Genomic DNA, 11,894 nt, shown 5'->3' on the forward strand with positions numbered 1-11,894 from the left:
TTTTCAGGTTCGTGATTGTGACGATGGCGCTGAGATCATAGGAGGGATGCCAAAGGGGCCGGGTCGGATCTTCCTCTAACCCGGCAACGAATAGTTGGTAGTCTTGGGACCACCACCGTGATCGCCCTACTAAAACCCGACCCGAGATTACAATTTGGTTCGGGTTTTCTCCCGGGAAACGGGAGCCGTTGAAAAACATCGTTTTATTCTCTAAAAACTTGAACGTGAGAATCTCGACCCGAACTTTCATGTGTCAAACAGGTTCGGTCGGGTCTACTTCAAAATCGATCCATTGTTGTTTGACATCCCTAAATCATAAAATATTATGAAAGGAATTTCGTCCGATACAATATTTGCAATTTTGAGACGAAGGTATTGGGCTCACTAATGCCGATTCAACGCATAGTTTTGGATTCGGAATAGGGATGGTGATGGCAGTAAGGTGGAGCGGGTGTGGGAATTGCATCCCCTATCCTCACCACATTGTTATTAGAAATGTATATATCCAATGCCCCATACCTAAATTTAGCAAAAATTATCAAAAAAGTCATAAATTTATTGTAATTATGCCAATTCAGTCCTAAATATTTTTTTTTTTTACAATTCAATCCTAAATCTTTTGCAATTGTGTCATTTCAGTCCATCCGGCGAATTTCCCCCCCTCTGGCTGGTCGCCAAATTATGGCAACCTTCTGGAGGTGATGTGTGGGGGAAGGGTGAGGGGGGAAAAAAAAAGAAGAGAAAAGAAAACATAAAAAATTATTAAACAACCATAAAAAAATCCAAAAAAATATTAAAATATTGGGTTGCCGGTCAACTAACGTTCACGTCAACACCGGCCAGCCAAAATTTTCCGGGTGGACTAAAATGACACAATTGCAAAATGTTTAATCTTGAATCGACCAAAAAAAAGTTTATGACCGAATTGGCACAATTGCAATAGGTTTAAGACTTTTTTTGGTAATTTTTCCCCTAAATCTAGCAAGTAGGTAGATTTCCCGCTCCACAAAAATTTCAAACTTGAAAAACTTAAATTGGATTAACTAATGTAATGATCTTTGTCAAAAAATTTGCAAGATGAATGAATCGTTGGTGGGCCAAAAAAAAAATATGAATTTGGAATTCTTAGATCTGTTAGCATAAAGTCTAGCTTGAAGAATTTTCATGAAAAAAAAATGATGAGAGAAGGGAATATACTACTGAAAGTATTCATATTAATATTGGAATTTATACGGAAAATAAGAATCATATATTACCAGAGCAATACAGCGTCCATCAAAAGGGGTGGGTTCATGAGGCCAACCCATCATATCCGTCCTAAAAATTATCGTATGTGAAAATTAACAAACAATAAATATTTTCATCGTTCACAAAAATAGTTAGGCATAAATTATTATTCATAATGAAAATATTTTTTATTAGCTAATTATTTCAGGCGATGCAAGCAATCATTTTCAGGAAAATACTTTCTAAATCATTTATTTTTCACAAAACAAATTGAATCTAAAAGAAAATAGGGAAAAATCCAAAAAAGGGCCTGAAGTCCTCTTGATTTGTCAAATAAGGGCCCAAAGTGAATTATGTTTCAAATAAGGGCCCGAAGTAATATAGTACGTTTCAATTGAGGGCCCGAAGTGGTTATAATGTTTCAAAAAAAGGTATGGCTTGAAGGGTATTTTCGTTATTTCACATTTTAATTTTTTTATTATTTTTTTCTTTTTCCTGATTAAAAAAAAAATTATGCACATACGGGAGGGCTACCCCTCCCGCTCGTGGCCACCGGCCCACCGCTAGTGGGGAGTCGGCGGGCGCGGCGAAGGCCGGCGAGGTCGCCGGCGACCCCGGCGGCCCCGCCGGTCGGAGGCGAGAGGCCTCGGCCCTCTCCCCGATCCGGGTGAGGCTAGCGGTCCCCGCCCGGATCGGGGTTGCCGGCCGTCGCCCGGGATCGGGCCGGGTCGCCTTGACCGGGCGACTTCGCCCGGCGACGGGCGACGGTCGGCGACCCCGATCTGGGCGGGGACCGCCGGCCTCACCCAAATCCGGGAGAGGGCCCGACCCTCTCCCGATTTTGGCGAGGGCCAGAGGCCCGCGCCTCTGACCGGCGGAGTCGTTGGCGGCCACAAGCGGGAGGGGCAGCCCTCCCGCTTGTGAACGTAAACTTCCTCCTATCTTTTTTTTTTTTTTTTTTGGAAACAGATAACAAAAACTATAATAAAAAAGAAAAAATTAAATAAGTAAAAAGACTAAAATACCCTTGAATTAGGCCCTTTTTTGAGATTTTAAGGTCATTTCAAGCCCTTATTTGAAACAGTATTCATTTGAGACCCCTATTTGAGAAAATATGAGGACTTCAGGCCCTTTTTTGAAACAGTGTTCACTTGGGATCCTTATTTGAGAAAACATGAGGACTTCAGGCCCTTTTTTGAATTTTTCCCAAGAAAATATATCAAGTTTAGCAAATTTTATCCATAAAAAATTATGTTTTTTTTATAGCATTTCTTAATACCCAAATAGTATAACCGAAGAGGTAATATTAATCGAAGACAACTTTCATGCAAAATTATGGCATAATAAATTTAAAAATTTAAACATCGGACAAAAGGGAAAATTCCACATAAGGGCCTAAAGTGCTCTGATTTTCTCAAGTAAGGGTTTGGAATGGACCTTATTTCAAAGAAATGCCTAGTTGAAGGACATTTTATTCTTTTGCCATTTAAATTTTTTTTTCATTTTTTTCATCTTTCTTTTCATTTTTCCTTTCCCTCCCTCGGTGGGGTGGCCTCGGGCGAGGGCCGCCCATCCGCCATCGAGTGAGGGTGGGCTCATCGAATCTAGCGAGGCAACCCTACGAGCGAGGCCTTTTCTCACCTAATCCGGCGAGGGTTGCCTCGCCGGATCCGTCAAGGAAAGCCCTTGCTCGATACCGGCTTGGGAAGGGCAACCCTCGGCCAACGATGGGGTGGGCGGCCCTCGCCTAAGGAAGGAAATAAAAAAACAGAAGAAAAGAAAAAAAAATAAAATGATAAAAGACAAAAATATCATTCGGTCAAGCTCTTTTTTGAAATAAGATCTACTTGAGACCATCATTTGATAAAATCAGAGCACATAATGCCCTTATTTGAAATTTTCCAGGCAAAACATAGTAAAACCTAAATAACCCAAGAAGGTACCTTCTCTCCGGTCTAATTGAGAATGGTATAGATGTCGAATATCTAATAATTACTAAAAGGTTATAGTTGTTTTGAATATATTTAAGAAACTATGCTATTTAAATAAAAGCTATTATATCAGTTATGAATACATGTCGGAAAGTAAGTTTAGATTATATTGGTCATGAATATATTTCAGAAAGTATGTTTAGATTATATTGGTTAATAATATCTTCAAAGATATCTGAAACTCAAAGACGTTCAAAGACAAAATTGTATGGTATTTAGGGAAAAGTCCAAATAAGGCCTCAGTGCCTTCAATCTTCTCAAATAAGAACTTAAAGTAGACTTTATTTCAAATAAGAGCATGAAGTGTCTTCATTATCTTAAAAAATGGCTTGATTGAGGGCATTCTTGTCATTTATTTTGTATTTTTATTTTTATTTTTTCCCTCTTCTCTCCCCGAGCCACTGGCCGAGGTTGTCGGACTCAGGCGAGCCATCATGGGCTAGTGAGTCCTAGCGTCAAGAGGGGAGTGGAAGAAAAAAGAAAAAAAAAGGAAAAGTATTCAAAAAAGTAAATGACAAAAACGCCTTTCGGCCGGACCCTTCTTTGAAATAATAAATGCACTTCGGACTCTTATTTGAAATTTTTCCCGCTATTCATTCCTTTTTTCCTGACCTTCTCGTCTACACTGAAAACTAATTGCCCCTTAATTTAAAACTACTAATTTCCATAGCCTCCGTACCCATACAATAAAAACGTAGTGTCAACATGTCACGTATGGTATTATTGATGGAACGACTTAACTGGAACATTTCTTACAAATCAAGAGGGTTTTTTTTTTTTTTTGTGGTCAAAACAGATCAAGAGGTTTGATAACATAAAAATAGTTAGGAACCTATTTGCACCATAAGTAGGAGTTAGGAAATCAAAGGCGGGTTCAACCATTATCGCTTGTGCCTTCTTTGTTACATTATAATTTATCAACCAACTCTTTACACGGATGCATAGTGTTTTGCATTTCATTAACTTCCATCATCCTTTTGAATATTCACCTGAAGGAGTTTTAATACACATAATGCGTAACAAGACCGTGGTCTAATAGATTAAATTTCTGGGTCGGATCGCACTCTCTTTCAGAATCATAAGTCAATTCCGTCCACTATTCTTCTAATTTAAGGGTGAGATATCCTATTCAGTGAATTCGCTATATTTATTCGTAGAGTCGATACCACACAAAAACTACACATTGATATCCTCAGGACACATTTATCGTACCTCATTTTCGTCTCACTGAAAATCTCAAATTGGTACTCTTATCATAGATTTATTCCAAGCTAATTTTCACTTGGCAGAAAATACCAAACAAGTACCTTCTTAACACATTCACCTTAAACAAATCCACTCTTCAATAAAATCCATATGTGCCGATAATCGTGAATTTTCCTTGTCGGATATGCCATTCTCCATATCATGTCTACCTCTCGATCGTCTATCATGTGTGTTGACACTAGCACTTAACAAGATATTAAAAGGAATGCTAACAGAAGCTATATTCAAGTCAGGGGTATCACCTTTTTTATTTTATTTTTTTATATTTTTTGTGGAGTATTGTTGCGACCTAAAAATCAGGTTTCTAGGCTAATGGATTATTAGGTCAATTATTCAACTAACCTAACTCGGACTCTCCCAAATCCATACCAAATCGCAACTTAACATGCAAATATTTAAATTGGAGTCGCTACTAATCGTTTTTTGGTAGGTCGATTAGAAACCTAAGTAAATTAGCAAGAGAAATAAATTACTTCTACGAACCGGAGATTCTAAGTCCGGGGACTTGATTACGCTAGATTACTCTAACGCCCTTTCGGTACCATTTTATTTCATGAAAAGATTTTGTCAGGCAACTTTAATTGATTTAACCTAAGTCACTAACAAAGGTTATCATGCGATTGCACAATCAATTAATTGAACATCCGGAAGTCAAGATAATTACATACGCCAAGACAAATTGTTCTCACTTTTGAATTTTTTTCTTTTTAATGGGATAAAGACTAACCTCTATGCAATGCTTGAATTTAATCTAAGATGCAAATGAATTAAATTAAATGCAAGGAAATCCTAGGCATGCATATGAAATTAATTTAACTACATGACTAACCTAGATGACATGCAATTAAATGAAACTAATGTACAAATGATGTTACGGTCTAATTAAAATGACTACATGACTTACGAATTAATTGAAGACCTAAACATGCAAATTCTATATGATCTAAACCTAACATGCAAATGACATGGCAAGCTTGTTTTATTTTTCTACATTTTCGGATTAATGAATGACCCTAAATAAAAATATGTCTAAAGATAATTATCTTTCATATTTTAAGGTTCAAGTTTGCTTAATCCCTAACATATTAAAGATAAATTATTTTAGACATGAAAATCAATGCTAATATGCATATTCTATCCTAGAATGCAAATCTAAATTAACTTATTCTAAAAAGTAAATTAACGTGCAAATATCTATATGATTTTAATTTAAGGATGCAAATTTATCTAAAAAATGCAATGCAATATCTTTTAGAATTTTAAATATCACGTAAGAGAATATTCATTCTAAAGATATTATGCCAATCAAATTAATCAAGAAAGTGGATATCTCAACCGATTTTTGAAAACATTCGCAAATATCTGAATCCAATCTTTAATCCGTAATCTTACGGTTAACGGTTGAATTCAAATCCTTGCTTGTGGCAAGTTGCGAATTAGAAATCACTAATCAAATCTGAGGTATATAACGAGTGATAGGCAATGATTTCAAAGAAAGGCAAGCAAATATTATGATCTTTTAGAATAAGAAATCTTACCTTATCCATAAAAACTTTCTTTTTCGAATTCGAATTTGAGCCAATGGGAGGCTTGCGGATGACTAGAGCTCGTCAACAGCTACGGGGCTCGGATGAACACATGACCAGACCTTCGGTGGTGTGGCAACGTTGAATGCTTTTTGCAGATCTTCTTTTGATGAGACTCACCAAATTGCCATTAGAAAAAGCTCCGCATGGTGGGATCAGCTTCAACTATTTCTGAATTCTTTAATAATAATAAAGGCTATGATGCAGCATGAAATTTTGACCAAAAAATTAACACTTTATGGGATTCGTTGGTCAACCAACACTGGGCAAACATATGACTCTATTAAGTGTCACCATAACTTACGAAGGATTGAAGCCTCCCCCCGAACAACGGCTGAACTTCGTTGGCACGATCTCCCGTGGAAGACTGCACGGTGGCGAGACTCACGTTCAATTCAGCGATAGCGATGGCTGTGGTTCTCGAGGTTCCGCAGCTTCGCGGCTTTCTCCAAAGATAGATCGACGTGGCTCCAGTTCACGCTCCATCGTAGATCGATGAAAGATTGCGAGGCGAGGGACCTCGGGACGCTCAACGTAGTGTCGAGAGTCGTTGTTGGACAGTCAAGCGTCCCCGATTCAGCAATGGATCAGTAGAAACGCCAAGTTGGGTCAATGGCATCAATAGTAAAGATGCGGTATCAAGGTCCGACAAGGGGAGAAGTGCTGGAACGCGAGGTAGCGACAACGGATGAACGTGCGAGAAGAGTTGAATTCTCTCCTTCCATTCTCTTCGGGTATTCACCCGTGTGTCCTACTCTCTCAATCTGTGTGTGCTCCCTAGAAATTCTTATTTTTCAGAACTGAATGTGGATTCCCACTTTTGCACTCTCTCTGTCTAGTTTTCTCTCATGTACCTCCCTGGACGACTCCCTCTCTCTGCACTTTTTTTTTACACTGAACGAAGCCTCTCACCTTTTCCTACCTTTACCGAACAAAGCTTCTGCACTATAACACTGTGAAGAGCCCTCAACTTTCCTGCATTCGTTCCCCTTTTTTCAACCAAGCTCCACTAACTTTTCAACGAAGCTCCCCTTTTTCAACGAAGCTTCCCCCCTTGAACGTGCGCTAAGTTGTCTTATTTTTTTTTTGGTAAGGGCTAAGTTGTCTTATTTATAGGCACAGGAAACCTAAAAATAATCGTTGTAACGATCGTATCTTTTCGGTTTCGCAAAATATTCTGACCTAACTGAATAGATCCGTTCAAATATTTTTGTTCCAAAAAATCAATTCTGATTTTCGCGTGATCTCTTTGCAAACCGACAAATCCGATCAAATCTCCTTGTGTAACAACTTCTCTGCCCACTTCCTCTTTCTCCGCCCACTTAGTCCAATATATTTTATCTCGTTCATCGTCGATTGAATGCAACTACATGCATGCTATAAGAATAAAATAAAATGAACTAAGTGCAAACTACATGCAAGATGATTTAATTATTTTTTTGTAAGGACTAAAGTTAATCCCTAATTTTTATGTAAAGGTTAATGACTAAAAAGGATGACCAAAATTTAGGTGTCAACAAGTATCAATTTATGATTTTTGTCTACCAAAAACTTAATTCTAGGATGAATGTGTCATGGGAAGATCGTCACAATTTTTTTTGTGAGACGAAAATTAATTTGTTTTAAATGTATCGTGAGGTACCGGTTTGAGACCCTAGATGGCATTAGCCTTTATTTATATTATAGATAAAACAAATCCGATCCGAACATCCAAGAAAATGTGAGGAACACATGGAATTGAGCTGACTGTTTATTTTTAACTGTTTTGACCATCTTTTCAGTTGATTAACTGTTTTGACAGCCTCCTTAAAGCCTGGAAACATTAGGACTTTTTGCCCCCATCTCCTAACTGAATTTTGAAATTGCAAAAAAAAAAAAAAAAATCTCACCCACATTTTCCTCTCCTTGCAAGAAAACGTCCACTCAATCCTCCTCCTTTTTCTCCGTGGCAATTTCCACCAAGGAAGAAAGAAAAACCTTAAAAGTGTTCTTGTCTCTGGTTGATCCTCCGTTGTCCTTTGGGTTAAATCCATTAACTGCCCAGCCCACGTTCAGGGTCCTTCAAATTTTGTTTTTTTTTTGGTGTGCTTTTGAAAGTTTCCCACATCCAAATTTGAAGGACCCTCCCTCTGTTTCCTTGCTCTTCTTCTTCCTCATATGTTTATTGCTGAAATCTTTTCATTGCTGTGCCACTTCTATGGATTCTTGACCAACGTGTTCGCGATCCAGATCGGCTTATTTCCTAAACCTTCCGGATCTGTACGAGGGAATTTTGGCTTAATCGTCCAGGCATGAATTGCTGCCCCTGTTTCTCATTGCAGAAGAGCCAAAAGGAAGATGACGATGCTGCAGCCAATGGTAAACCCGCAACTTTGTCTGCAGGAGAGTCTATGTACAATGTGATCATTTTGAGGTGCACGTATTCGCAAGTGTTTCGAAGCCTCGCCAGCCTCGCCGCTTTTTCCTTTTCTTCATCGAGACAATTAGAGTAATCCAGGAAATCCCTGGATATCGGTTTTTGTCATTTCTCTTCTCTGTGTCTCTCTCTTTTCGGTTTTCTTTTCTCTTCGGCTGAGAGACAAGTGCTGCCCGCGATACCCGTTTACATTAAGATCAGGATTTTCAGTTTCGGAAGAGGGTACTAATGTCTGGCCAAAGACAAGAATTGGGAACTTAGAATATTGATCAGGTTTGTCAATTCTGGATAGTAATGATAGCGTTCATCAGGTTTGGTGTCACAAAAAGATATGGATCACCCTTTAGTGCATGATGAGAAACAAAGCATCCGCTTGAAGATTCTGAAAGATCCCTTTTTGTATGTCCAACCGTGATTCACGCAATTGTAGCTCAAATATCAGTCTTTTGGAAATTGCTTCGCTGGGAGATGCTGCGCGAGCGATCACGAGCTTTTGTAGCTTCTAAGTCTGCGGCGCGGAAGATCTAGCTGATGCACTAATTAGTACCTGAACTTTCATGATTGAGAAATGTAGCACCTGATAGTAGTAGTTGGTCATTCGTTATGTCTTTGAGGTACCGTTTGAAAATTAAACTTTCCTCCTTTTACTTGTTGTATCAGTTGCTGGTATCAACAAGCCAAAGCCCGGAGGCGACACCAAAAACAAGGAGGAGGAAGTCGAGCATGGAAACATCACGTCCCAGAATTTCACATTCCGCGAGTTAGCCTCAGCCACAAAGAATTTCCGACAGGAGTGCTTGTTGGGCGAAGGTGGATTTGGTCGAGTATACAAAGGAACCCTCCAGGGGACCGGGCAGGTGACAGACAAAGGCTTCAACTTGCTCTCCATCTTGTTTATCTTGGGAAAAATGTGAGGCTTATGAAATTGCGGTTTCCTTGTTCGTCAGGTGGTTGCCGTCAAGCAACTCGACAGGCATGGACTACAAGGAAACAAGGAGTTCCTCGTCGAAGTCCTCATGTTGAGTCTCTTGCACCACGAAAATCTTGTCAATCTCATCGGATATTGTGCTGATGGCGATCAAAGACTTCTCGTGTATGACTACATGCCCGGAGGTTCCCTAGAAGATCACCTGTTCGGTACCCCTTAACAGTCTAAATTTGATTTGGAATATTTTTTTTGCTGAATCGGCGTGCTGATAACGTTGATCAGGAGACATCTCATCTAGCTTCTATGCTACAAATCATTACTAACTCCCATCGTAATTTGTACCGCAGACATTGGACCGGAGCAGAAACCTCTGGATTGGCTCACCAGACTGAAAATCGCATTTGGTGCTGCACAGGGTCTCGAGTATTTGCATGATAAGGCCAATCCACCTGTTATATACCGCGATTTGAAGTCCTCAAACATCTTGCTTGACAAGGATTTCACTCCGAAATTATCCGACTTCGGACTGGCCAAGCTCGGGCCTGCTGGAGACAAGATGCACGTCTCGTCCAGGGTTATGGGTACGTATGGCTATTGTGCTCCGGAATATGCAAGAACGGGCGAACTAACAGTGAAGTCCGACGTATTTAGCTTTGGAGTTGTCCTGCTAGAACTCCTTACCGGACGGAGAGCAATTGACCCGACAAAACCTACTGATGAGCAAAATCTAGTTGCTTGGGTAATATTACGATCCAATGATAGTCAATGTTATCTATTTTTCGGTCATCATCCTCTCTAACGTGTACAGGGATCACATTTGCCTGCAGGCTCAGCCTAAATTCAGGGACCCGAGATTGTTTCCAGATATGGCAGATCCATTACTCCATAAGAGATTTCCTGAAAAAGCATTAAATCAAGCCGTTGCCATAGCAGCCATGTGCCTGCAAGAAGAAGCCTCAGTCCGGCCTCTAATGAGTGATGTCGTTACCACTTTAAGCTTCCTTTTAGTGGCTCCACCTGAGCCCGTGCATGTTCCTCCTGAGACCGTTCATGTTCCTCCTCCAGAGCCCAACAAACCTGCCCAGGAAGAACATGAAAGCGAAAGCGATGAAGAAACAGATGACGAAGACAGCGCACATAAGCAGGACACAGAGGTCGATGAAGGTCACGAACATGACCAAATTACAGGAGGGAATGATGAGGATAGAAAAAGTTATGATAAGCGATCTGATTCGGGTTCGAGCAGCATGAGTAGCATGTCGAGGAATGAAAGTGTTGCGGTGAGGGACAGAAGCAGTTGGTTCACGCATGACGGAAGCCTTTATTATTCGCACAAGCTAAGCGGGAGATTGTCTAATGGAAGCGTGTCTTCGGTCCATGAGATGAGCAAAGACAGCGGAAAATATTCCCTGAGCCATAAGAGCAGCAAGAGCAGCAAGAGATCATTTGACGCAGTCGACCTTTTGAGTCCAAAAGGAAGCGGTAGATACAACAAAACAGGGTCACTGGATCATGCCGCCTCTTTGGGGGACGATGACACGGGGGGTTCACAGGATGGGAGCCACAGAATCAATCTCTCTAGTCCAAAAGGAAGCAGCAGATACAGCAAAACAGGGTCACTAGATCATGCTGCTTCCATGGGGGACAATGACACGGCGGGTTCACAGGATGGGAGCCACGGAATCGATCTTTCGAGTCCTAAAGGAAGCAGCAGATACAGCAAAACCGAGTCACTAGAACATGCTGCTTATTGTGGGGACGATGACACGGGGGGTTCCCGGGATGGAAGCTTCAATCAGCGGCACAACAGCCACAGTGTATCAAGGGACAATACCCTTTCATTAAAACGAGACAGCAGCGAGGAATCCCTAGATGATGCCGATTCGATTCGTTCCAAGCAATCGAGCGATGAGCATGTCCACTCGTGATCATAAGTTTCTGTCACTTGGTCATCTCGATTTTACATACAGAGTTTTAAGTTCTTGTCTCTCTTCATTTAATTTGTGACCGTCCATCATGGATACAATCTTGTCACTAGTGAAGAGGGCGCGCATTCGATTTTTTTCATGCGGGTTCAATCAATCAAGTTCTTTCTCCCTATAGAGTATGTAACACATTGCTTATCTGTGCACGTACTTCGGCGTCGAAATTTGATGCTATACCAGGAATAAGCAACTAATAAATGTACTTTTCTGTGTATAAACTCCTGATGCATTTTCTCGTCGATGAACTTCCAGTACTCATGAAAAGAACGCATTGTAGATTATGTCTTTAGTCTTCATGATTCAGAAATCAGAGTTATACTGCTTTTGACCTTAGAAGGCAGTAGTCACTGTTGCTATTTGAACCCACAATGGATGGCGATCGGCTGCTGGACACATGACTGTGATCCCGTGATCCCTAGCCAATGGCATCATCTCGTGCAGGCGGCACCCGTGATCCCTTGCCAATGGCATCATCTCGTGCAGGCGGCACATACT

At 40.4% G+C, this 11,894-nt stretch overlaps 1 protein-coding gene across 1 annotated transcript; it reads left to right on the top strand.

Moving 5' to 3' along the window:
• The first annotated feature begins 8,072 nt into the window (after positions 1–8,072).
• LOC115748402 (probable serine/threonine-protein kinase PBL25) lies at positions 8,073–11,590 on the top strand. Its single transcript, XM_030684878.2, has 5 exons — positions 8,073–8,428; positions 9,147–9,343; positions 9,434–9,623; positions 9,762–10,153; positions 10,242–11,590. Exons 1-5 carry the CDS (start codon positions 8,362–8,364, stop codon positions 11,340–11,342), a joined length of 1,947 nt encoding a protein of 648 aa, XP_030540738.1. The 5' UTR covers positions 8,073–8,361; the 3' UTR covers positions 11,343–11,590.
• The last annotated feature ends 304 nt before the right edge of the window (positions 11,591–11,894 follow it).

Source organism: Rhodamnia argentea, chromosome 6 (genome assembly GCF_020921035.1).
Source record: "Rhodamnia argentea isolate NSW1041297 chromosome 6, ASM2092103v1, whole genome shotgun sequence".
Lineage (NCBI taxonomy): Eukaryota > Viridiplantae > Streptophyta > Magnoliopsida > Myrtales > Myrtaceae > Rhodamnia > Rhodamnia argentea.

Excerpts from the sequence above, each read along its gene's own strand:
- LOC115748402 (XM_030684878.2), top strand. The coding sequence starts at position 8,362 with ATGAATTGCTGCCCCTGTTTCTCATTGCAGAAGAGCCAAAAGGAAGAT. Across the intron at positions 8,429-9,146 it reads TGACGATGCTGCAGCCAATG|TTGCTGGTATCAACAAGCCA; the intron begins GTAAACCCGCAA and ends TTGTTGTATCAG. Across the intron at positions 9,344-9,433 it reads CCCTCCAGGGGACCGGGCAG|GTGGTTGCCGTCAAGCAACT; the intron begins GTGACAGACAAA and ends CTTGTTCGTCAG.